This window comes from Boleophthalmus pectinirostris, unplaced genomic scaffold (genome assembly GCF_026225935.1).
Source record: "Boleophthalmus pectinirostris isolate CB_2022bp ecotype Guang Dong unplaced genomic scaffold, ASM2622593v1 HiC_scaffold_1, whole genome shotgun sequence".
NCBI lineage: Eukaryota > Metazoa > Chordata > Actinopteri > Gobiiformes > Gobiidae > Boleophthalmus > Boleophthalmus pectinirostris.
In genome coordinates this window covers 20,489,050-20,513,777 of record NW_026570970.1, presented here as the reverse complement: position 1 = coordinate 20,513,777, position 24,728 = coordinate 20,489,050, and the positions used below count along the sequence as shown (strand labels likewise).

The 24,728-nt window shown below is 39.0% G+C and overlaps 1 protein-coding gene and 1 pseudogene across 1 annotated transcript; one reads left to right on the top strand and one right to left on the bottom strand.

The window, feature by feature from the left end:
• Positions 1 to 7: 7 nt before the first annotated feature.
• On the bottom strand, positions 8 to 24,051 carry itgbl1 (integrin, beta-like 1). The gene is given in 12 exon segments (XM_020936345.2): positions 8 to 871; positions 1,738 to 1,851; positions 4,456 to 4,602; positions 7,175 to 7,291; positions 12,746 to 12,892; positions 13,573 to 13,713; positions 14,973 to 15,113; positions 15,606 to 15,728; positions 16,547 to 16,665; positions 16,667 to 16,691; positions 22,480 to 22,685; positions 23,958 to 24,051. Coding segments are annotated over 12 exon segments (1,461 nt in total). The 5' UTR covers positions 24,050 to 24,051; the 3' UTR covers positions 8 to 782.
• LOC129409012 (5S ribosomal RNA) lies at positions 13,122 to 13,239 on the top strand (annotated as a pseudogene).
• Positions 24,052 to 24,728: the final 677 nt, after the last annotated feature.

Below are 24,728 nucleotides of genomic sequence, written 5' to 3'. Positions count from 1 at the left end.
ATGCCCATTAAAGTTATGTCATGTTATAACAACTTTGTAACCATGTATGATTAAGGTCTTCGCATTCTTTTTCATGCAAAATGTTTGTGTCATGCGGCACATTTAATGTTTTATTATGAAAAAGAAATAAAAACCTCAAACAGTACCTTTGACTGAACTTTTGCTGCCAACTGGGAAAACTGTTAAAAACAGGCTCACATGCACACGCAATAAGCCAAGGGAATTTAAAATATACATGTTCAATTAATTTGGCCCATTGTCTAGACTTCTTGTACTCAAGTATATTACAGCTAATGTCATACATGAAACTGTTAAATGTTTCATTGCATGGTGCATGTTTAAACACAAAATTAGTATTGCACTGACATCTGCCCCTTTCAAAACGGGACTGGTTCATAGTCTTATACAGTCCTTCCACCAAATAACAAAATAAGTATGCTTAATATTATTTATCACTTTAAAATAAAAATAATCATATAATGGAATAACAGATTTTGAATGGTCAGGCATGTTTTTTAGGAATTATCCCTTAAGCAGAGGACATCTGAAGACTACAATAAAATGGACTTAAAAATAGCCACCAAAATAGTTGAACCAATCACCTGCAACTGGCATCATTTGTGACTTCTCACTCCAAGTTCCCATCTGTATGTGGTGTTAAACAGGTTAGAGCTATATGGCCTTTGGATCAAGTCCTTAAAATTTCGTTTGGTCTGCAGTCTCTTCTCCACAGGGCGGTGGTCCTGGTCACTCCGGGCAGCCAGGGCTCGGTCAGGCGCTCGTCAGTACTCTGCCCCCACCCAGATCTCACACGCGTTCCCTGTCCAGCCGTCCCAGCACTCACAGCTGCCACAGTTACACAGTCCATTCCCTGTGAGAGAAGTGAGAGGAAAAGCTGTGAATTAAACGCACTGCACCATCATGGCCGACCTTTAACAGGGTTCGTCTCTTCACACCCCTCGTCCCCCGGCACAGCTCCGATCTCCAGGAATAGAGGCAGGAAAAAAAACTTGGGCCACAGTTCGGTCAGATGCAGAACATGAACAATTCTGCTGCATTAATGAAAAGAAGGTCTGTAGTAACACAACCTTACAAATGACTCCCTTGCATTTTAATAATAGTTAAGTTATTAAATGTGCAAGATGAGAAAATATAGTTATGTCCAAAAACACCCAATAGCTTAAAGTTGTACCTTCATTAATTAATAAGGATTGACCAATAACATTATGTAACTGTGAATACAGATATAAATTCATATATTGGCAAGTTATAGGTAAGCATTTTTCTGTTGTACTTTGTAGTAAAGATTGATACTTGACAGCTGATCACATCTACCTGGCAAAAAGATTTGGATATCCTAGACATATTTCGTAATTGCCTTTTCATGTAAGCCACTGTAATGTTCATATCATTTGCATAGCGTAATTATCATATATATAGTCCAGTCAGTAATATGGTAATGAGGAACATTTACAAGATGCCATATGTGATTTTTTTCCTCATAAGCAGCGTTAGCACGTGAAACCGCCCACGTCCGATTGACATTAAGGCTGACATTTGGGTTTGTGAAATCATGACGAGGAGCACCTCTGTGTTTTGACAAGCCTGGAGTCAAAATCATTACCAGCATACACAGTCCTGGATATTTACAGTGATGTGATGGCTGGGTCCCATATGCAGCTACTGTAAACTGGACATTTTTCTCAGCTTGATAAATGTACAGTGGAGCGGTTGTACCTGTGCAGATAAGACCATCATATTTGTCACAGTCCCTGTCGTCACACTCGCAGTACTCCCCAGACACCCACCACTCGTGAGGAGAGCAAATGCATTGGCCACAGTGACAGGAACCTGAAAACACAGCAGACAGCACAACACTGTTCATTTACTGCTTCCATCCAGCCTTGTAACACTTAGCAATAAACTGACGAGGCTAAGGATGAAGACCACAGACAGGTGAAGTGCACAATCTGTCTCTACATCATTACACGTGTTAATGTGACAGGGATTATGTGAGTCTGGGCCAAATTTTGACTTATAGCATCTTCAGCCCCTAGTCTGTAGTGATACCATAGACCAGGAGTGTCAAACTCAAATTCACAGAGGGCCAAAATTAAAAACTGGGACTAAGTCGTGGGCCAAACTAAATATTTATTGAAAATTTTCAGCAACATCTGCATGTTTTCTCTACTTTTGTGATATGTACTGTTAAATCTTTTCTTATTAAAATAAATGTTAACATTTTAAATAAATAATGTCTCTATAGCCTGTTGCCAGAAGGCCAGCTCTAATACATATTTGATATGAACTCGCAGGCCAAATATATTTATATCGTAGGCCAAATTTGGCCCCAGAGCCTGAGTCTGACATGTCTGCCATAGGCTGTATAAAGAAGTGGACTGGCGACACCCATAGCTTCGCCTCCAATCAATTGAAGCTCACAATGCAGTTATAGGAGTTATAGGAGCAGTCATAGGAGCAAATGTGGAGTTGAGTTCCATATTAGGAACTGGAATTTATTTACGGACAACATAGCAAAATAAAAAGACCAGGATCATGCAGAGAAGGTTAATACAGACATTTTAAGATCAAAATTACGAGGCTCACTGCAGCAGATAGAGAGAGGGGTGACAATTTTTCAGTGTAAAATAAATTGGAGCAAGAGTTGATGGAGCCGGAAGTGCCCCCATGGTCACTTCCTATTTGGAATGCAGCAGTTAGTGGAGCTATCTCCAATTATAGCAGTGAAGTGGAGGCCAGTCTGGAGACAGGTGCAATAATGAGATAATTCAATACATATATAATGTTCTTATATAAAGAGTGACACACCACTGTCAATGTTTCGCTTTGACGTACCTAAATACGTCAGAAGTATTAAAATCAATGTGATATTTTGGTTTATTAGTATACTATAATACTTTTTTCCTAGATTAGTACTGCATCTAGAGCCTTCCCGCAAGGAACAACCACTAATTCACTTGTGTCACCAGGATACAGGCCGCCCACACTTTAAACTTCCTGTCCCTGCAATCAGAGCCTATTTTTCTCAGTGACGGGCCAGCTGCGGGATAACAAGGTGCTAAGGATTAGAGGAAAGGCAGGCTGCTAACAGGGAAACAAATCTTCTCGTGTCAGATGTGTCTTCTTGATCCACATCTCACAGTTCCTCCAAGTACCTTTTCAATCTTGCCCTAATTTTATCAACCGAGATCCTGCTATTAGAGCAGGACAATAAGAGACACAGAGGTGAGAGGAAAACCAGAAAACTGTTGGTGAAGAGGTAAGAATGCTTGTTTTTAACATTTTGAGGCCAGAACCATTTCAGACTTAAAAATACATTCTTATTACGCTAAATTGACTCTAGTGACCATTAAGCCAGGTTATAATGCTATTACCTTCACAAAAACACACCTGGAGTTGTGTTTTATTTCATTCACACATGTTTGAGTAATCCTGCATTATTACTCTGTACATCTCCAAAGCTAAAAATGCTCTGTTCCACCTTGTGATGTCATGTAGTGGTAGATTTAACAGCTATCTTTGCTTTTAGCTTTTATTCAATAGAGACTGCCGCTTCATTCCAATATAAAGTTTAAGCCATTGATTCGTTTATGCATCTCCTTTTCTCTAGTTACTTTAATCCTAATAGACTGCCTCCATGTGTAAGTGAATGCATTTAAGAGAAGTGAGCTGCTGTAATTTTAAAGTGGCGAAGGCATAGGATAAGCCTAACACAGCTCACATACGGTAGCTGTTTATAACCTGGTAGCCCCCAATAATATACACTACTGATCTAGACATATCCTCCCATTCAATGTTCTTTATGTTACCAATTTTCTTAAATGAATACACATACTGAAAACATTAAATGAAGCAAGGTGTATGGAATTCTATAGCAACATGTTGAATATATAGTTTTATATTTAAGCTTCAGATTCCTCAAAGTAGCCACCCTTTACACTGCAAACCCTTTTCATTTCACCTGAAAATGGTTTTCACTTTACCTATGTGCTTTGTCAGGGTCAGGGAATGTCATGAATATGCATAGGAAATAAAAGGATGGCTATTTTAAAGGATCTAAATAAATAAAATATATTTTGAGTTATTTCGTAGCATTGTGGTAGATAGAGGTCAACCAGTATGAATTTTTTAATGGCCAATGCTGATTGTTTAGAATCCAGAGTTACCAATGGCTGATGAGCTCTGCCGATATTTTAGGCTGATATTATTTTCCTCAAATTATGTAACTCAAATTTATTCCCCCAAGCCATTCTTTACCACAAGCCTGTAAGTGTGCAGTTATCTCTTCGTCCTGAAGTGTTCAAATCAAGCTTTATGCATACTTTTTAGGTAGAAGGTCAGCCAAAACAACAAATTGACCTCTGCTGGAGGTTTAAGACTGATAGCTGATACATAAAAAAATTTAAAATAAAATAAAATAAATAAAAAACAAACCTTTCCCACTGCAAACAACCCCATCAGAGGTCTCACACATCTCCTTACTCTGGGCATCACTCAGGTCACACGCCCTCGCGAACTGGCACTGCTTCCCAAACCAGCCGTCCTGACAGATACAGCGGCCGCACGAGCAGTACCCGTGACCTGTGCAACAGAATCACATTTTATTTCAATACAAAAAGTATTTACACTTTTTGTTGACATGATACACACACTTATAAAACACACCCTCAAGAAAATCCAGCTAATCCATTCATGGAGATAAGTCAAGATGGATGCCGCCAAAGAGTAAAAAGATAACAAGAAGCCACATAAACAGTGAGCGGTGACAGTGAAGATGGCGAACCTTGACACTAATAGGCAGCACAAGGAGACAGAGCAGTGCGAAGATGAGAGAGATGCAGCAGGCTTATTGTATTTCTCTTGGGGACATGAAAGCAACTGTCATCATTGGTCTTGTCCGAAGCTTAATAAATCTCCAGCCCTTCAGAGATGAGATGAAAAACAATGACAAACAGTGGTGCATGTAGGGAAACACACACACACACCCACATGCACACATGCACATGGGTACACATATACAGAAAGGACTGGTTTAATTGGTTTGAAGGGGGAGTATGGATGGCATAATAAACAACAGACTAGTATTTTAACAAGCTCTGTGTACACACATGTATCACTTATGTCCCCCGGGAGAGTCTGATCAGTCAACTCTCACAGACATGGTTTTAAATCATCTGACAGAGAGAAGGCAGTGTCATTGATTCTTTCCATTATGTTCACAGACACCAGGTTGAAGAGGTGATGATGAGAAGAGCTATTTGCTATTATTTCTGCACCTATAAATCTATACAGTACTGTGCTGCTACAGGGGCTTTTATTAGGGGATGTATAGATTTAATTAAGATGTAATTTTGTACAGTGCACAGACAATACATGCAATATGATTACATTCACTACCAGAGTGGTGTTCAGGCTTGATTGCTCTATTCTGTTTTGCAGTTTATGAGGCTGTAAGACCTACATGAGTTTCCCATATACTTTATTGCGTATGCACCAGTGTCAGTATATGTGAAGGTTGATTTACTTATTATTTAAATTAGCTGAATCAAAAAGCTACATATGCAAACTCATGTTGCCTTTCTGTAAAAATTCTTCTCTAAATTCTTTAGTTATATCCTCTGCAGTGTTTTGGTATAGTGCAGTAACTTGTTTGTTGTCCTTCCCTCTGTGCATTGCCTGACACTGGTTCAAAATTGTTCTGTCCTAAGAGATACAGGTAGATACAGACCACTGTAGACCAGCAATACCACACAAGAGCTGCACTTTAACAGATCACATGTCAAATTCTCTGAAAAAAGCCATTGTGTTTGAATACTATTTGCAATTGCTACTATATATTCCTACCAAAAGATGAAAACATACGCTGTTCATTCACTTCACCTGTAAGTGGTTGCAATTGTGTGCTGAATCAGATTGCCAGATTGTTACATTACTGTATTGCTGGTTGTATCTACTTTGTGATATAATGTTGTATAAACATACCATGCAGTGCCTGACAACCTGAGGAAAAACAAAGCAACTGGAATACCCATCTAAGTGTCAGCTAATTTTAAAAGACAATTATGATTAATGTGGTCTATGTTGATTATTCCAAAGGAAAGGTTTTAGTCCAGAAGGTGTGTATAAAGTGTCTTTTGTGACAGTGCTTTCACCTGACTCCTGACTGACAGCTATGGCAGGGAATGCATGACTGCCTCAATCAGCCAGCGACAGGGAGAACCTAATTGCTTTGGAGGAACATCTACCTGGGTCCTCATTCAATTAGCTCCCACTAAGCTTCCACAGAGCCCCACATCGTACTGGTGTTTGCCTGCTGGAGTGTGGAGGGAAGACTAAGGCCTGGGGTTTAGTCTGCTCAATCTACTTTGACCCCATAACCATTTTTTTTACAACCACACTTGCTTTAAAATGTTTGAAACAGCCATAATGAATAGTGAGTGTTTCAGTTCACATTCTATCCTCAAAATGTTTGGTTTAACTCTATTTTGTTCAAACCAAATGTATGACAAAAGCTCAAAAGATAGTGAGATCCCATCTCTAATGGCAACAATCAATCATTTTGATCAATTCTCTTGACAATATTTATGTAATTAAAGTCCCTGTCATTTACAACAAATCTAAAAAAAAAGCCAATTTGATTGACAAGCTGTTATGAAAGTGTTTTCTTTACAGACGTATTGGCTGTATTGATCATAAAAGAAAAGATGGATAATACCCTGTTGTAGATATATATATATATAAATAGCACAAACTGAATATTGAACCTAAACCAGAGAGATAAAACTTGCAAAGAGGAAAATTTGGCACCTCTTTATAAGAGCTACACTTGAATAAGCTTTAATAAAGCATGATAATATAATAATATACAAATAGTTTATTAAGAATGATTCAGGCTTGGAAACTACTCAATAAGAGGTTCTGGTTAGGAGTTAGGTTATTTTTAAGTAATTACTAAGCCTGCATCATTCTTAATAAACTATTTGTTCATTATGAATGAAGTGTTCATGCTTCATTAAGACTATTATAGTCATCATTAACTGTTAATAAAAATGAATTTTCCCAATACAACCAGTCCCATTTCCCAGGCCACATTCACAGCTCTTGTTAGCCCTCACATGTTTCTGTTGGTGTGTGATGGTGCATACTCACTCACCTCCGCATACCTCTCCGCTCAGGTCCTCACACTGGCGGTCGTCACACTCACAGTTTTTACCATGAACTCGGCTGTCCCCTGGAGGGTGGCACGTACACTGACCACACAGGCACTGGCCTAAAAGCAGAGAGACTTTTACTACACTGCAATATTTTAGCTTTAAAAATAGACTGTCCTGGATTGATGATGTGTCTCTCACTCACACATGTAGTAGTATTTTTGAATCAATCATGTTAGACCCCCACACATCCCAGCATGTCGAAATCCCACTTCAATCAGAGTGCTGCTGCTGCTGAAGAAGACTACAGGGAACATATTGAGTGAGCATGCACACAGCTAATGGTGCTCCTCATTATAATACAAAACTATCTGGTAACTTAAGGGGCTAAGCAACATGTGTTCAGACAGACAGCTGATAAAATTGGGTATGGGTTTTTATGAGTTAGGGCAGAGGATCTTTCAATTTGAGCTGTAGGAGTAAATTGAAATTCTAATCAGTTTCAGTGCTACCCACTTTTGACAACCACTTTTATTTTCTCAAACACTGAGATTTTTAATGCAATTTGATTTCAAAGTTAGAACCGTTTTTGAGCCATTACTTCTGGTATGGTAAGGTACACTTTAAAGGGCACATATTGCACTAGTTTCTGATCTATCATAATGTTGATTCCTCATCACAAACATACCTGGAATGGTGTTTTATTTCATTCACATATATTTAGCACACAAATCCTGCATACTTAGACTTACTTCTTCTCTCAAACAGTAAATTTTGTGTAAAAGAGGACCTTTAATGTATCTGCTGTAGTCTTACTTCTCCTCCTTTCCTCTCAAATTCATAACAGGCTTTCCAAATAACTCTGAAAAAATTACCCTGTCTGTTTTTAAACCAGCAAAGTTGCTCACAGGCAAAGCCAAAGGTCTACATGCTTTGCTGTTGTTGAACGCTTAAACTTAACATTGTGTTCCTCCAGCGTAGAAATTGGAGTCAGCAGTGACAAGAAGCTGCATGCACATTACTACTGTATCTGGAAGCTATTGTCTTCACACAGGATCCAGCAGTTGGAATAATATCAAGGACTACACAAGAAAAAGCACTGTGAAAAGTGAAGGGCATCTGAGTTCAGTGTTTATCTCTGCTACTCTGACCCCACGAATCCCACATAAAACAGATGCCATATAAAAGGATAAGAAGCACAGATATGAGTTGTCTTGGAGTGCTGCCTGTCAGATAAGTATACAGACTGAATAGCTCTACCATCAGTATAACCAAGCTTGGGAAAATTGTACTAAGAAATGAAACAATCATGGAGCTTTACAATCACGGAAGAAAACATGTTATGAATTTAGTTGTTATAAAATACACAATTGTAGTGTTTTAGAGATACACTGCATAATTTGTCATAGTGGAGGAGGCTTGTCTCCATGGAAATGTTGTTGCTTGGTGAGTCTCCACCAGAAAAGTTACACAATGCACCTTTAAAATTGACTGCATTTCTACATATGAGATACAACTTAACTAAAATTAGGCAAATCAAACTGATGCACGTTATGACCTAAAACCTAAAACTACAGAAGCTGAATTTGTGAACATTGCCTGGAATCAGTTGCCACGGTGAAGTGGATTTATCTCGATATAAAACTTCAGGTAAGTGACCAACATGAAAAATAATTGCACTTGGTGATTCTTCAGCTCACTGGAGGCAGCACCCAGTTTTATTGAGCCGGCTATATCCTTTTGTACAGTCATTATTCACTTGTGTTTGTGGCCCTGCAGGCTGCGTTTTGTATAGCACATTTCTGTTTAGTTTATTCTATACCTCATTGGGTTGAATTATGGCAAATAAACACCAAACTTTGACAGTCAATGACCCGCTTTGTTGAATAAACTTGTCAACTTTTGGGGATTTCACACAAATTCACAGGCTTGCACTCTCTCATATTGGAAACACCATCTGCTCTAGATACGAGTTACCATGGCAACCAAATGATGACATAATCCGGGCCTTATCAATTATATCTATACCTGTCAGCACCGTTTGTGGGTGTAAGTATAGACAGGTGGTCGAACATAATGATTATGTGTCAATATATATTTAGAGCATCAAATCATTATCAGGTTTTGTCATGTATACATATTGTTTTTCTTTAATTTAAAGAAAAAATGAAGTAAGCAATGCATTAAGAATTAATGAAAAAAAAAAAAAACGTAAAAAATTTAAATATAGTCCCATTATATTATATTTTGCTGTTTGTCTAAGTTATCATTGATTGAGGCAAGTTAACATTTATATATGTATATATATATATATATATATATATATATATATATATATATATATATATATATATATATATATATATATATATATATATATATATATATATATATATATATATACACACACGCATATATTTTTTACAATTATAAACCTATGATGAACTCTAACCTTGTTTTCCAGAAGGAGCAGAAGCTATCCTTTGTGTCCACAGACGTATATTGTTTCACATTTAGCAATTGCCAGTCATTTGTCATTGGTCCAATCCAGTTATGATTTAATCAGATCAATCTGAAGGACCACCCACATATTCATGAATACACTATTTCTTTGGAGCCTAAAACTGCCTGTTGACCTAAGCTTTGAAAGAGTTACAGTAAATAATTTGAGCACATTTACGGTATAGGGGGAGGAATTTCAGGAATCAGCAGAAAGATGTTGAAAACAGGTGTTTCCTTGAGGAAATACCTGGGTATAAAGAATGTGCTCCTCGCCGCCGTCTCTCAGGAAGAACTACTCTGGAGCTGCTGTTTCACATTTCAAGGCTTTCCGCTCACTGCCATCTGCATCGGCACACTCATCCATGCCTAAGTGATTTTCTACGTCTGTCTCCTCCACTTCTGCCCCTCTCCTTCTCAGCTCCCATCCCGCACCCTGTCCCCCTTCACTGGGTTAACCACACACCACCTCCTCTGGTCCATTCTGGTTCATATCTGTGCCATTTATAGTGTAGTCCAACAATGGAGGCTTTAAGATCACTTATTTACAACCTCTGCCGTCAACTGAAACACTAACCTTGAATTTACACTCCACTGGTAGATAAAAAACATTTCACATTTCTATATAAACACATTACATTCAGATGTGAGGAGTCCATTTATACATTTGCATTTGTGTAACCACATTAACAACTAGCTAACAAAAATGTGTTTATTGATTTGCAGCCAATACAAATATCACCAAATGGACTAGTGGGACTTATGAAAGCAAATGTGTTTTTTAAATTGAATTGAATTTATGGATTCAATTAATTACTTGATTGTGGTGGGTAATTTAGAGTTTCATTTTGTGCCAACAATTGGAGATAATTTAAGTTAAAGGCCACAGGTATTAAAGGTAATTGACTTTACACAAGCCCAAGTTAATCTCAGCTGTTTCATTATGCAAGTTCTCTGTGTTGTAGTGCATTTAACATGGCCTTGTTGATTTTTTTACTGAGCAATAAACATATTCAAAAGCAGTTCTCCAAGTAGGGCTAGGCAATATGCTATTTTGATTAGATATTCATATTGTGATGCAGTGCTTCTTTGTTTAATGCAGTGCTGCTCAAATACAGACAGCATACATCGCTCACCCTATTTTCAAGCATACTATTATTTCTGATGCTAGGATTTTGTAGACTTAACGTCTATATGACAGTTAAGTCAGTGCAGTACACCCACTCCTCTCCTTTTATTCCTTTGCCATAGCCATGTTTAAACAGCTGAGAGTCCCCGGCGATTTCCTCCACCCACAGTCAAATGAAACAGGAAATCAATGCTAAACATTAACCCTGATAAACCCAATGGGTGTTTAGATCTAACAGCTTCTGGCCTCAGTAGCACTCACAGACACACAATAAAGTATCAGTTTCTTATTCCCACAGCCAAAGGTGTAAGTCCTGGATTTTGCTCTTATAAGTGCTCAAAAACCCGGACAAGTCCTGTCCAGTGGAGTAAAGCTGATTGATTAAAGCTGCTGTATCAGTGCAAATTCCAGGTCCAAGGGATATCACCAAGACGATCTGTGATTTATCTTCAAAGACACAAGCTCAGTGACCATTGTGTATTGTTTTAGCTACAAGAACTGCTGGCAAAGCTCTATCCCAAAATCTACTATCAGTATTTTTTTGTTACTGTAGGTCCATTTTATGAAAATCTTACAGGGTATTAACTGTGCACAGCAAAATGGATTTTTGCAAATCTTCACAAACTCACCAGATTCCATCTTGAAAGACTCCTGCTGTAAGATTAATCGGGCGGGCGAACCAATCACAGAGCAGCATTGGTTTTTGCTAAAGCCAAAGGTCATGTGCCAAAGCAAACCAAAACAAATATGGCAACACTGACACATGTACTTTAGCCTATTTTAGCAGCATTAAAGACTATTTTGTCTGTGTAAACATGCAAAAGGTAATGCCTTGTTCATTTGTGGACAGGGAAAATGGCTGTGCTTTTAAATCAACTGGGTGTAACAAAAATTAGAGGCATCCTACATTCCACATCAGATTGATGTGCAGAACTCTAAGTGTGCTCCACACAATCTGGCATGAGCCAGGTTAATAGGGTATAAAACAAGACATGTCCCACAAGATGAGACAAGAAACAAGATTCACAAAAAACTATTACATTTTAACATAATAAATAAATAGTGTATTTCAGTTCCTTATTTGGGCCACAAATTGTGTAATGTATTTGTATTTGTAAAGTGTTTGTGTTTGTTTTTTATTGCTGTTGTGGCTGTCATTGTAATTCTGTTTTTGGGGAAATGGGTAAAAAAATCTCACAAGATATTTTTTCAGATGTGTGCACAATCTTATGGCAGTTTCATATTGTGAGATCCTGTGACACAAAATCTAAAAGAAAAGACAATTCATCCACCTTTCCTATCAGTTAATGCATATGAAAAATAATATAACAACAACACTACTATGTTTCAGGTCTCTTCCTATGGAGAACCAACTCTGAAGATTGCTGTTCTTTTATGATAGTGCCATTAATCTTCAGACTCAGGGGTGCATGACTGGGACAGAGACTCAGGCACAACCTTTGTTAAGTTACAATGGCTTTTCAGTGTAGCTTCAGCAAGAATCTGATTAACTACAGACTAATATTTGGTGGCTCCAAAAAAGTTTATTTTGTCCAGAATAAGCATTAGTGAATCTTACAGCAGACTTTAATAAATCTGGACTCAGTGAACCACAACCACTACAGTTTTAATAGAGAGCTACTCCAGTCATGGCTTGCATTCACTACTACTTTTACGTATCTTTATAAACTAACATAAGGGACACATGATACTGTAGAAGTGCACAGAATTTGACGTCCACATATGGTAATGGTACAAATGAGGTTATAATGTCAGATTGAGGGCATGGGCCTATATGTCTCAGTGAGTAAATTAAAATAACTGTTTTTGTTTGTTATATAATATATAGGCCTTTCATATAATATAAAGTTACAGTGATTTAAGGGGCACAGTACAGACCCGCTGTAGCCATGGTAACAGTGAGGGGTGGGTGCAGGTGCAATACCTCGTCCGAAGCACGGCAGATTGGATGTTCCACGACACTTCTTTAGGCTGCTCTCCACAGACAGGGAGCAAGACAGAGGGTGCTCACACTTCTGCCCTGCCCATCCTTCTTTGCAGTCACATCTGCCACAGTTGCACTGTCCATGACCTGAGACAGAGAGGGTGAACTAAGGTTAAGTGTTATGGAAGTGGAGCGAGAGACAGTTGAGCTATTGATTAGTATCTAAAAGTTTTACTTTTATATAATTGTATAATAAGTCCTAAGTAATAAATAAATAAAACCAACAGTATAAATGCTTTAAGACAAAACATGGTCTATGCTATTCCACTGTTTATGGAACCACATGCAATACAAATATATTACAAATGTAGAACGATATTGTGGCCATACCGGCTTGTCAAAGCCTGATCCCGTCAGATCTCAGAGGCTAAGCAGGGCTGGGCCTGGTTAGTACTTGGATGGGAGACCGCTGGGAAAATCAGGTGCCACAGTGGGCTGCCAGTCGTAAAAAAAAAAAAACTGTTGTTGTGTCCTTAGGCAAGGCACTTCACCCACATTGCCTAGTATGAAAGTGGTGAGTGTGTGAGTGGTGGTCGGAGGGGCCGATGGTGCAGATACGCAGCTGTGCTTCTGTCAGTCTGCCCAGGGTAGCTGTGGCTACAATAGTAGTTTACCACCACTGGGTATGGAGTGAATGAATAATGATCTGTAAAATGTCTTTGTGGCATATGTTTGTGAAAAGCACTATATACATAAAAACTTACTTATTTAAATAAGCCTCAAAAAGGACAATCCTTCAATGTGTTGAGTGCCCCTTGTATACTGACCAGAGCAGAAGTCATCTGTGTAGCGATCGTATGTGGAGAGGCAGTTTCTCTCGTCACATTCACAAGTGTCTCCATGGATGTCCCCCCAGTCTCCAGAGGGGTCCACATCATGGCAGTTACACTCTCCACACACGCACGTGCCTGGACACACAGTGGATTTTTAGAAATGTGTTTGAGCATCTGTCAGAAATGTAAAATTAAAATAAATCAATACATACAACATACATTAATTAACTATTTGCCAAACAGAATACTACTACTACTACTATTAATAATAATAGGTAGTATTCTCTAAATAAATCTAAAACAACCTACTGAAAAAGAGAAAATCCTTTTTCTCTCTTAATCGCAGGGCTGTATAAAGTTTTACACATTGTCTAAACTACCAAGCCGATCCCACAAATGATCTTTTATGTGCTGGTTCTTGGTTCAAGACAGGCCATCAGCTGAGCAGCAGCCAGTGGAAATCCCATTTTCTCTTATCAGGCCTGACAGAGCTCAGGGAACCCCAGGGGAGCCCGTCCAGCTGGCAGGACTCAGGACCTGGGATGGCACATGTCTGGCCCCTGGCTGAGGTCTGCTCTGCTCCGCCTGTCTCTGAAACAGTGGATTTACAGAGTCATTTGTGTTGATGTCTGCTCTAAAGATTACCTCTAACAGGTTTACCACACATACTGCAGAGCCCCGAGCTCTGAATGTCAAACATAAGGAAGCTGATACAGGATATCAAGGATTTCTTATTAAATTAAATATACTATATAAATAGTATTTATCCTCAAATAAAATCTGAAAAATATAAAGGTTACAGCCAAATGAGAAGGTCTGCTATTCTTGTATGTCTTATAGAAGTCATATTGAAAGGATTAATTAAAACCAACATGCCTGCATAATCAACTTGTGTGATCTGGTTTAATCACCTGGAATTATCTTTGCCATGCTTCATAGAAGGATTACTTAAATATTAATGGGAATTGGGAATTACTCAACAATCACCAAATTAACTCCTGTGACATCTGACAAATGATATTCAGAAGTTGCTGTGTAAGAAATGGCTGGTTGGTTGTTCTAATGAAAGAACAGAGATCTCATTGAGAATCAGAGCTTAAAATATCAAATGATTTCTAAGACTAATTCGAATAATGAAGAGACACACAAACACTGATAGAATTTCACAAGTAATACTTCTGATTTTCCTTGGGTTTGGCCAGTCTATAACACAACTAATACGTTGTGAGTTGTGACATTTAAATAATTTGAGCAAAACGCTTTTAAAAGTTGAGTACAGTGTACACCTTTTACACATGTGATTGGACAAACCAAATATGAGTCAGTGTAGCACTTAAAGAAAAAGTGAGTGTGATGTCTGGACATGGTGTGCTGGACCTTAGAGTCAAACAGACCTCTGTTGCTGCAGATTTTGCCATCTGGAGATGTACATCTCCGTTTGCTTTCCCATGGGCTCATGTCGCACTGGAATTCACATTTGTCTCCATGCCAACCAGCAGCACAGAAGCAGTTTCCACAGTAACACTGGCCATGGCCTGGAAGCACATCACACAAATACATCAGGACCACTCAATTTCCCCAATCTTAAAATGAGAAATTCATATTAACCAACGAATACTTCAAAGTATCAAGTTTTTGCAATGAAACTGAACTATCACTGTACTATACGTACATGGCTTTTGGTTTGTCATAAAACGAACAAAAAATACCGCAGTTCTTATCAAACTGTGGGTGTAAGATTGATGGAAGTTTCATAACTACACATTTCTCTTTGGCCAAATTCACCATACTAAACTTGGCTAAAAAAAGAAAAAAAAAAGAAAAAGAAGTAGAGTTCAAACAGATCTCATATAGTAGTGCTGAGGCTAAATGAGATGAGACAATGAAGAGTTGTCTCATCTGTGGTGTTAAAAAATATTGGTCCACATCATTAGAGTTCTGTAGTAAAGGTATGTATAACAACATAAGAACCAAATGCTGAGATAATTCAGATGGAGATCCTGAGAAGGTTGTGGGTGGGGGCATACCTCCACACACCTCTCCACTGTCCTCGTCCAAACACTCGCTGTCATCGCACTCACAGAACTGCCCTGTTATCAGGCCTCTGCTGTCCTCACTGTGACACAGGCAGCTGCCACAGTTACAAGTGCCTGTAAAAGAAGGCACGGTTACCCACTACAACACAAGGAGCAGAGCCTCCTCTGTGCACAATCCACAGATGGGCTGCAGCTGTCAGGGAAAAAAGAAAACTCTTCTTTGCCATATCGTTAGACTTGAGTTAAGATTACACTGGATTTGTGTTCATCTTTTGCTTATGTGCATTTTTCACTCTAATCCTCATTATAGAAGTATACAGATATAAAGGATTTTTGCCATATAACTTCATAATTACTTATAGGGGACATACTATGTAAAATGTATTTTCATGAGCATTTAACCATGTTATAACATGTTTGCCTGGTAAGTACAAAAATATATCTCTCTGTATATTAATCTGGTCCCCACTACCATTGTGCCTCAAACCAGACTCCAACCACGATGGTGCAATCAGATTCATTGAGCTCATTGGTCATCTAGAATCTGGAACAAAATCTAATGTTTTTCAGTCCCCTGTGATATTTTTTCCTTCTTTTTTTCATATTTGTTTTGATATTGACGGAACAAGCATGTCCCTAATTGGCTAATCCATTAGTCAATCACACCCATCTAAACTCCATGACCAGATTCACATCTTGCTAAAAGAACTGGCGAAGTGTATATTCTGCAAACCAAGGCAAATTACATGCCCCCTTATTAAATGCAAAAGTACAATATGAAGCTAAAGGCAAATAAAGTTCCACAACGGAAGACAAAAATTCCCTGATATGATGAAAAATAAAACTTCACAGAAATCATCAAATTAATATTAAGATAAAGACTATTTCATATTTCCTATGTTCTTTGAATGCAAATGCATTGTGGTATGTACCTCTGTTGGAACAGACGACTCCCTGTGGGTTTTTGCAGAGCTCTTTGCTTTTCTTGCCGGAGAGGGTACAGTCTTCCTGGAACTGGCAGGCCTCACCGAACCAGCCTTCATCACACTCACGTCCCACAGTCGCAGTAGCCTCGGTCTGAAGGGGAAAGCAGCACACCACATGCTGTTTATGCATTCAGTCCATGTCAAATCAAATCACAAATTCACTCCATAAGGACACAAGGAAACTCAGGATTTTCTAGCTCTGTAATGCAATGTGTAAAATAGTTAAACACCACTTTGATATTACATAACCCAATTTTCTTTCCAATGAATTCATGATTTGTTGCATTTTTGAAATTCAGATTTGAAATGTGCAAATTGTTGAGTCACAGTGACGACTTCTTGTTAACAGTATTGGACACACCACAGACTGTTTCTAATCCTTGTGGTGCTGAGCAATATGAAAAACAGGAGGACTCATACTATTCAAATGAAGGCTGTTGACAAGTTATAAAAGATGTGGCTCTCAGCACGTTTAGCAGCGAGGGCCATGTACATCACACTCAATCATCTCCTGACACGCCTGTCATGTAAATGCAGTGTCCTTTTCAAGGGCTGGCCATCAGTCATTAACTAGAGACATCCTACCTATCCCTTCCCATTATCAATGCCACTCTAGACAGTCCTGACTAGTGCTGTCTGCTCTTGTGAATCTGAAAAATACAAGTTGTAAATATAAGTCACACAACATCTTCTCGATGTATTTTTCTGACACCATTCTACTTGAGCAATTTTTATATTTTTGAAGTGCAAGTACTCAAATACAATTTAAGAAAACAAAAACAAACAAAAAAAAACCCAAAAACTTTCTCTTTTCACTGTAGTGTTTTAAGTTTTTATCTTAACTTACCCTAACCCTAACCTACAGATTTCATTTCAGTTTTCAAAATGCTGAAATATTTTCTCTGGAAATACCAAATCTAATGTTTAGACCATATACAGTCAGTGGTTTAGACAGGCCATATGCATGAAATCATAAATCAGACGTGCTAAACTGTGGCTCTATTCTTTTATTATTATAATTATTTGGGGTGGCAACCCAAATCATTATATGTTTTACTTTACCTGATCTAATATAATTTAAAGTGAAGCTAAACATTATAAGTAAGTAAGCGCTTTCACAGACATTTCTGTCCCCAAAGACGCTTTACACTTTATTCAGCATTATTCATTCACTCTTTACCCTGGTGATGGTAAGCTACTGCTGTAGCCACCGCTGCCCTGGGGCACACTGACAGAAGCGCGGCTGCCATGCCACTCGGCGCCATCGGTCCCTCCGACCACCACCATCACTCACACACACACACACACACCACTTTCATACTAGGCAAATTGGGTGAAGTGCCTTGCCTAAGGACACTATGATTGAATTGATTGTATTTAACTGACCTTGACTATCAACTGTTTATGGAGACCTATGTAGCATGTTTTGGGTTGATGGGGGAAACCGGAGCACCCGGAGGAAACCCATCCAGACACGGGGAGAAACATGCAAACTCCACACAGAAAGGCGACCCGGGGATCGAACCCAGAACCTTCTTGCTGTGAGGCATGAGTGCTAGCCACTCAGCCACCGTGCCATCCCCTTTTTCCTTATCAGACTGTATGATATTAGCATTATCTACTGTTACTAGTAAAAATTTAGTGTGTGCTGCCTCCAGTTGCCACTGCAGTTTCAGGTACTTGGTGACATCACGCAAAACTGCCCTGATCACAACCAGATGTTTCGGATAACAAACACCTGGCTGCGGAGGTGGAGTTTGAAGTGTGGATAGCTTTTAGTGATCTACTTTATTTGAAATGTGGTTGTCACACTTTAAAGTAATGATGTATTTCTTACAGTTAACTATTTGTGTATACACATATACACAGATACCCACCTTTGGATACAAATCAGAGAGTCAACCTTGCCTTGAAAATCTGTTACAGATCAACTGCCCATTTCCTCTAAGACAAGTTTACATGTGTGGGCTGCTAACTGTCTTTTCAACATTTATCTCCTTCTCTACTTCCGGAGCAGTAACTCTAGTGGCTTGGGGGTGTCGGGGTTTATCCCACGCACATTCGAACAGCACAGGAATCCAACCAATCCGCTCCTCGTTCCAGCGCCAGGGCTGAGCAGGGGCTGTGTCTCTGTTGACATCAATGACAGTAATAACTAGTGATGTGAATTTACAGTGATTAAGTGGTGATGAGGTGACACTGATGACTCATACAGCGAGGCCAGTATCAGATTTTAAATTTAGCAGCTTTCTTTAAAAAAAACTATGTGTGATATTGAAAGGAAGATCAACAAGGACTTGATTGTTTGTTCAGTTTAACTGTTACAAACTAAATTTCTTGGGCCGGATTAAATTTTTTATTTTTTTAATGTATTTATTTTTTCTTTGCTTGCATTAACTTGATAGTAAGATGTTTTTAGATTTTTTGAACATATTTTAACTACATTTATTCAAACAGAGGGAACTATTTCAGAATTCTGTATATACAATACTATACTTGTATCTTGACGTTTTCTATTTAAATGACATTTCCTCACTTACTCCGTGTGGATCATGTTCTCCACAACACAATTGCTCATTTCAGCAGGTAATTATTTGGCTGTGTCGTCTCTCCCTGTGGGCCATGGTGCGTGAAACAACAGCGCGTCAGGCCCTGTTCAGTGGGAAATATCACGGAGACACCTGTCTCAGGTAATAAAGTATTCTCTGTTTGTGCGGCCCCTGAATAAGGGCCCACTGCTTTCATCCTTTGGCTTTTACATTTCCTTATCTAGGGCCTGTCTACTTTAGTGAGTCTCTCATATCCTGCTTATATCTCTGAGGGAGGTTTTAAGCCCCTCCAGCACTGATCACAGCAATGTACTTTTTCAGCAAGCAGCCTTTGGACGCTGTAATTGGCCAATCCAAACAGCCGCTGAGTAGCAGAATTGGACAGACTAAAGTGGCTTTTTCTCCTTTGCAGCCCACACTGGAATCATTATGTGACTCACTAGGCACAATGCCCAGCACCCCCAATATTGAAGTGAAGGTGCATCAAAAGTTGTAGAAGAAAATACTAAGGTGAACTATATAATGGCTGTAATGACACAGCACTGCTGCACTGTACTTTCTATTACTTCTGATTTGCCTTTGTATATACTGTATAAAACATAAACTGGGTCAGCAAAAACAAAATTAATTTTCATGAATTATTTATCTGCACTAAAGTTGAACAGTATTTCACTATGTAATACTGACAACTGCCTTTGTAGGTCTTTGATCAGAAACAGCCCTGGCCACCCTGAAACACCCTGCAGTGGGATCTTCTCTGATTCTGGCAGAGGGCAGGGAGGCTCAGGGCTAAGCCAAAAAACAGATGCTTTGAAAAGTTGTAGCTGGGTGGTGGAAGTGGACAGGGGCAATGCTAATGCTAACAGGGCTACAATATGCTCTGAGCCATAGCAATCAAATTATTATATGTCTCATATGAGTCTGAAGGTACAAACATTTAAAAGTTTATAGATATTTGTCACCCACAGATTGTCTTTTGAGAAATAGTGCCCAAACAAGCCCATAAAGACTATATTTTACAGTAAATTACACCAAGCTCAACAACTAATTATTTAGTAGTACTGCGTTTAAAAATACACATATTTTTTATTGGGACATTGCTTTGCCTGCACCCCCCATGTCTTTGATAGTGGAAAAAAAGACTGAAGCAGACAGCAGTCACACAACAAAAACACCTCAACAACAGTAAAAGGGTTCGGCAGAAGAGAGAGTGAAGAAGACGGTGAGAAGAAAAGGGAAGGCTTTTCACGTGGCTCATCAAAAAAGGGAAAATACAGCCTGTGAAATGGAGAATGGAAACAGAGCCACATGTAGGCCGTACGTTTAGATGCGTGGAAAAGTTGAAACAGTTAATGTATTTAGCCTGTGCTCATATTATTCCAATACTAAAAAGTCATTATTTCAGTTTCAGTAGGAGTGGGTAAAGTGCCAAAAATCAATGTCACAATTTTCTTATAGTCTAGATCATATATTAGATTAGCTCATGATTCCTTATGTTAAGAGTCTTCATATATATTGCTATTTGAAGTAAGTCAAGCATCCTATAATAATCTTAATCACCACACTGTGATTGGTTAAATCCACCTGTAACTCAGAGCATGACCAAGGCTCACCAATAATGGAAGAGGGAGAAAACTGTCTGTGTTTGAGAAGCTGCAAAAAATAGAGAAGCATGGAATGTTGTTATGACCAAAATAGCATATCATCACAGAGATCAGATAGCTATTTGAACTGCATTGCGAAATTGTTGCTCATTCTTATTTTAATCACTATCAACGCATTTGCATTGACAAATTAACATTTAAAAAACAAGATATTAAAAACGATGCATATCCAATTACAGCAGTACACGCATAGAAGGACTAATTCACTATTTGTATTTACTGTCCTTGTAACAAATCCCTACTTGATCCGACAATATCGAAATGAAAGGAGCCCAGCCAAGGTCAGAACCAAAGACATATCTGTGTTTAAGAAGATGGGTTGGGTGGAGAGCACAGAGCAGTGATGCAGTGATTGACCGGGCACATAACCAAACATACAATAAGAACCAGTATGCTTCATGTTTGATTTGAATGAGGGAAAATACATGTCCCGGTATAGGGTAAAGGAACATTTCTATGCCAGTATAGCAGAAAAGCACACAGTTTATCCCTGAGAAGAAAAAAATGATTTGATGTTATCAGGTGGCAGTTGTGAGAGGCGGAGATAAGGGAGCCTCGGGGAGAGAAATTGGCTGCTGATCTCAGACAGCAGACCCGGCATCCTGCACGGGCCATTGGATATCACCAGAGGAGACTATTCTTCCCTATATATGCTTTAAAACCACAATAGTGTGTGCTTCTGATTGTGCACTTTTTACGTGTGTGTGACAATTTGAAATGGATACAGATCGATATGTGTGCCTAGCCTGGACCTGGTGTGAAAACTCCTGCCTCCGTGGATGCACTGGGTTTGCAATTGCAGTCAGTGTAGCCGTGAGTGAAACCCCATTATCAGAGTGGAGCAGGGCCGTCTTTCTCCAGACTGCTCAACCATAATGAGCAGCTCATAGCAGCCAACTTGTCTTCCCAAATAAATCAGTCAGCCTCACATGCCTGTACCCCCCTCCCCAATACACATACACACATACACATATATCTCTATTAGACCTGTTCTCGAGGCACACCTGTCTCCATTATGGCCTGATAGCTCATAGCCCAGTGACTATAGAGGACACTGCACAAAAGATGATACAGGAATACATTTCAGATTGGGCTGCTAACAAGACTTGTAATGAAAGAAGGTGAAACTTTTTTTGGGGTAGCAAGACATAGAAATGATTATATTATAAGCCTGACAATAATATATAGTAAAGGCACAATTTCGATATTTATGATAATGCTTCATAGTCCAAATAGTCACTCGTATCTAAGCATCAAATGTGATATGCCATGCCAATGTTTGTTTATGAACCAATACACACTATTAGGACTGTCATTAAAAGTTTTCAATATAACAAATAATCTATTTCAAGATAGATATTTGAATACCGGGTATACCTTTGCAGCCACACCCCTAAACACGCCCCTTCTAAACTGGAAGTAAACCATAAATTAAACATGTACTAGACTGAGAGTAAACCAGGACTAGAACAGGTCCAAACAAACATCAGTAGCAAACAGGGCTCAAACCAGGAACTATGAGGTGTCACTATTGTAATATAATCACTTTGAAACCTAATGAATAACACTGCACTGCATTTGATCCCTGTTAGAGTTGCGTCAGAGGGGAAAATCTGTTTGTGTTTTTGCATGTGCTTTGTTCCACATGTTCCATCCCCTCACTCACCATTGCAGGTTTTCCCATTATGTATGGCACACACCCAGTCGTGGCATTCACAGCGAGACCCATAAAACTTTCCTGGATCCGTGGCTTGGCAGATGCAGATGCCACAGTCACATGAGCCTCTCCCGCTGCACACTTTACCATCAGGCGTGCGGCAGCGGCGACTGGAAGCTTCTGAGGACAGCCTGCACACACCTCCTCCCACCTGGCTGGAGACAAACAGGGGTCAGGGGGTTACAGTCATTGAGGTCAGAGGTCAAAGTTCAGCTGTGGACTGGGTACATCTGGGTGAAATAATCTTTTCGGTAATTCCAAAATGTCAGTGGATACTATTACTATGCTAACATTAGAAAAATAAGCAATGTTTTAAATATTAATACCATGTGAAGATTGCAAATATTAGGTCTAAACCAGGTCTCAATCCCAAAAAATGACAATTTAAAATTAGTAGTAACATCTGAGGCTATAAATGGACAGATAATACTGATATAAAGAAGAAATATATTAAACTCAATTATACACATATTTTGGAATGGGAACTGTGACTAACCACACCAACCGAACTAGACTACTTAATAGAATTTTAAATGTGTTTTGAGGGGGGATTAAAGGCAGCACGTGGTAAAAACATGAGACACCATGGAAACACAACACCATTTTAGTGAGGATTAGGCTAACTAATGGAATAGCACTAAATGGACTCTCCAGCAGACGTGGCAAGTGTCTATTTTTACTTTTTGCAGTTTCTCACACAGCTTTGTTTTATTTGGATTCTTCCTCACATTCTTTGACTGTTCAGAACTTTTTGGGATTCAGGCCAGCTGCTCCTTTTAAGCGGTGGATATAAACAATGACAAGAGTATTTTTTCCTGTCACTCTGATTAAAAAAAACAATATCAATATTCAGTATCTTATTTGCACTGAAAAGTTACAGAAACATAATGTTGTGGCACCTGTGGGTTTACATGTGATGGTACTGTCATATATATATACAAATACTTTGCTAAATTGCTGTTTAACTGTTATTTCAGTGGCAGCTTGTGGTGGGCTGACAAAACATCTTGATTGACACAAACTGTATGACAGCACACATTACAACAGGTGCACCTGCATCAAATGACAACATTGTGGCATTTTATAATATATTTGACATTTACTATCTAATTGTATTATTCCATAACTGAACATTTATATTGAGTTGCTACTTATTTAATGCCAAATGCTCTTAAAGCAATCTGGGATTAGTTATTGATCTTTTAATTCTGAAAGTACAAAAGGTAAACACATGTGGTTGCTCACTAAAAGACATTTATCTCATGCACAATAACTACACCATATGCATGGTGAACTCACCCACTTTCTCACACTTAACTCCCTGAATGTTGTCTTTGTTAGCAAAATTGTATGCCCCAGCCTTGCTTCTAAGTCTCACTTCTCACAAAGAATATAGTGGAAATATACAAAGCAAGACGAAAACTCACCTCACCGATTGTAACAGTGTGTCCTCCACAGTACAGAGCAGAATCACAAGTAACGGCACTAGCATGGACTGCACCAAAGCCCCTGAGTGCATGTTTAAATCCCAACAGTGACTCCGGCAAAGTAGCTTGAAGGAATTTCCCTCTTCTAAAACAGACAGCAGGCAAGGAGAGAGTGAGGAGGGAAAAGGAGAAGAAAAGCAGCAGGCTGGCCTGAACTGGCCCAGTCTCTTCAGAGGCCAACAGTCCTCTCCATACAAGTGCCTTTGATTACTCCACAGTCACAGGCAGTCCGGGGCAAAAAGAACATTTTGGATGGATTTTTCATATGTAATTAGAAGCAGACTTTATTTCCCACCCATTTCCTCTCTTCCAGATGTTTTTTATGTCTTGCAGGTGTGCTTGTCTCATACTGTAGCCTATGGGTCGCCTATAACATAATGATTAATGGTTTGATCAAAACTCACATTAGGGCTTATCAGAGCTAAAACATTTCTTCAGTGTAACAGCCAGGTGGTGGTTGAAGGAGCCACTGGCCCATATTGTAGGCCACACTTATGTCAGGCTGCCCAGAGCAGCAAGGCCTGTAAAGTAGGAGGAAAATGAAATCTGGTAAAAAAAACACTGAAATGGCACACAATGTAGCCTAATTATGAAAAAGAAAGGGCATGCAAGGCAGCATTGGAACATGCCTGTGATTAGTGTGTGCTTGTGAATAGAGCAACTATTGGGAAGATGAAACACCTGTAGGCCAGCAAAGAATGAATCATTGCA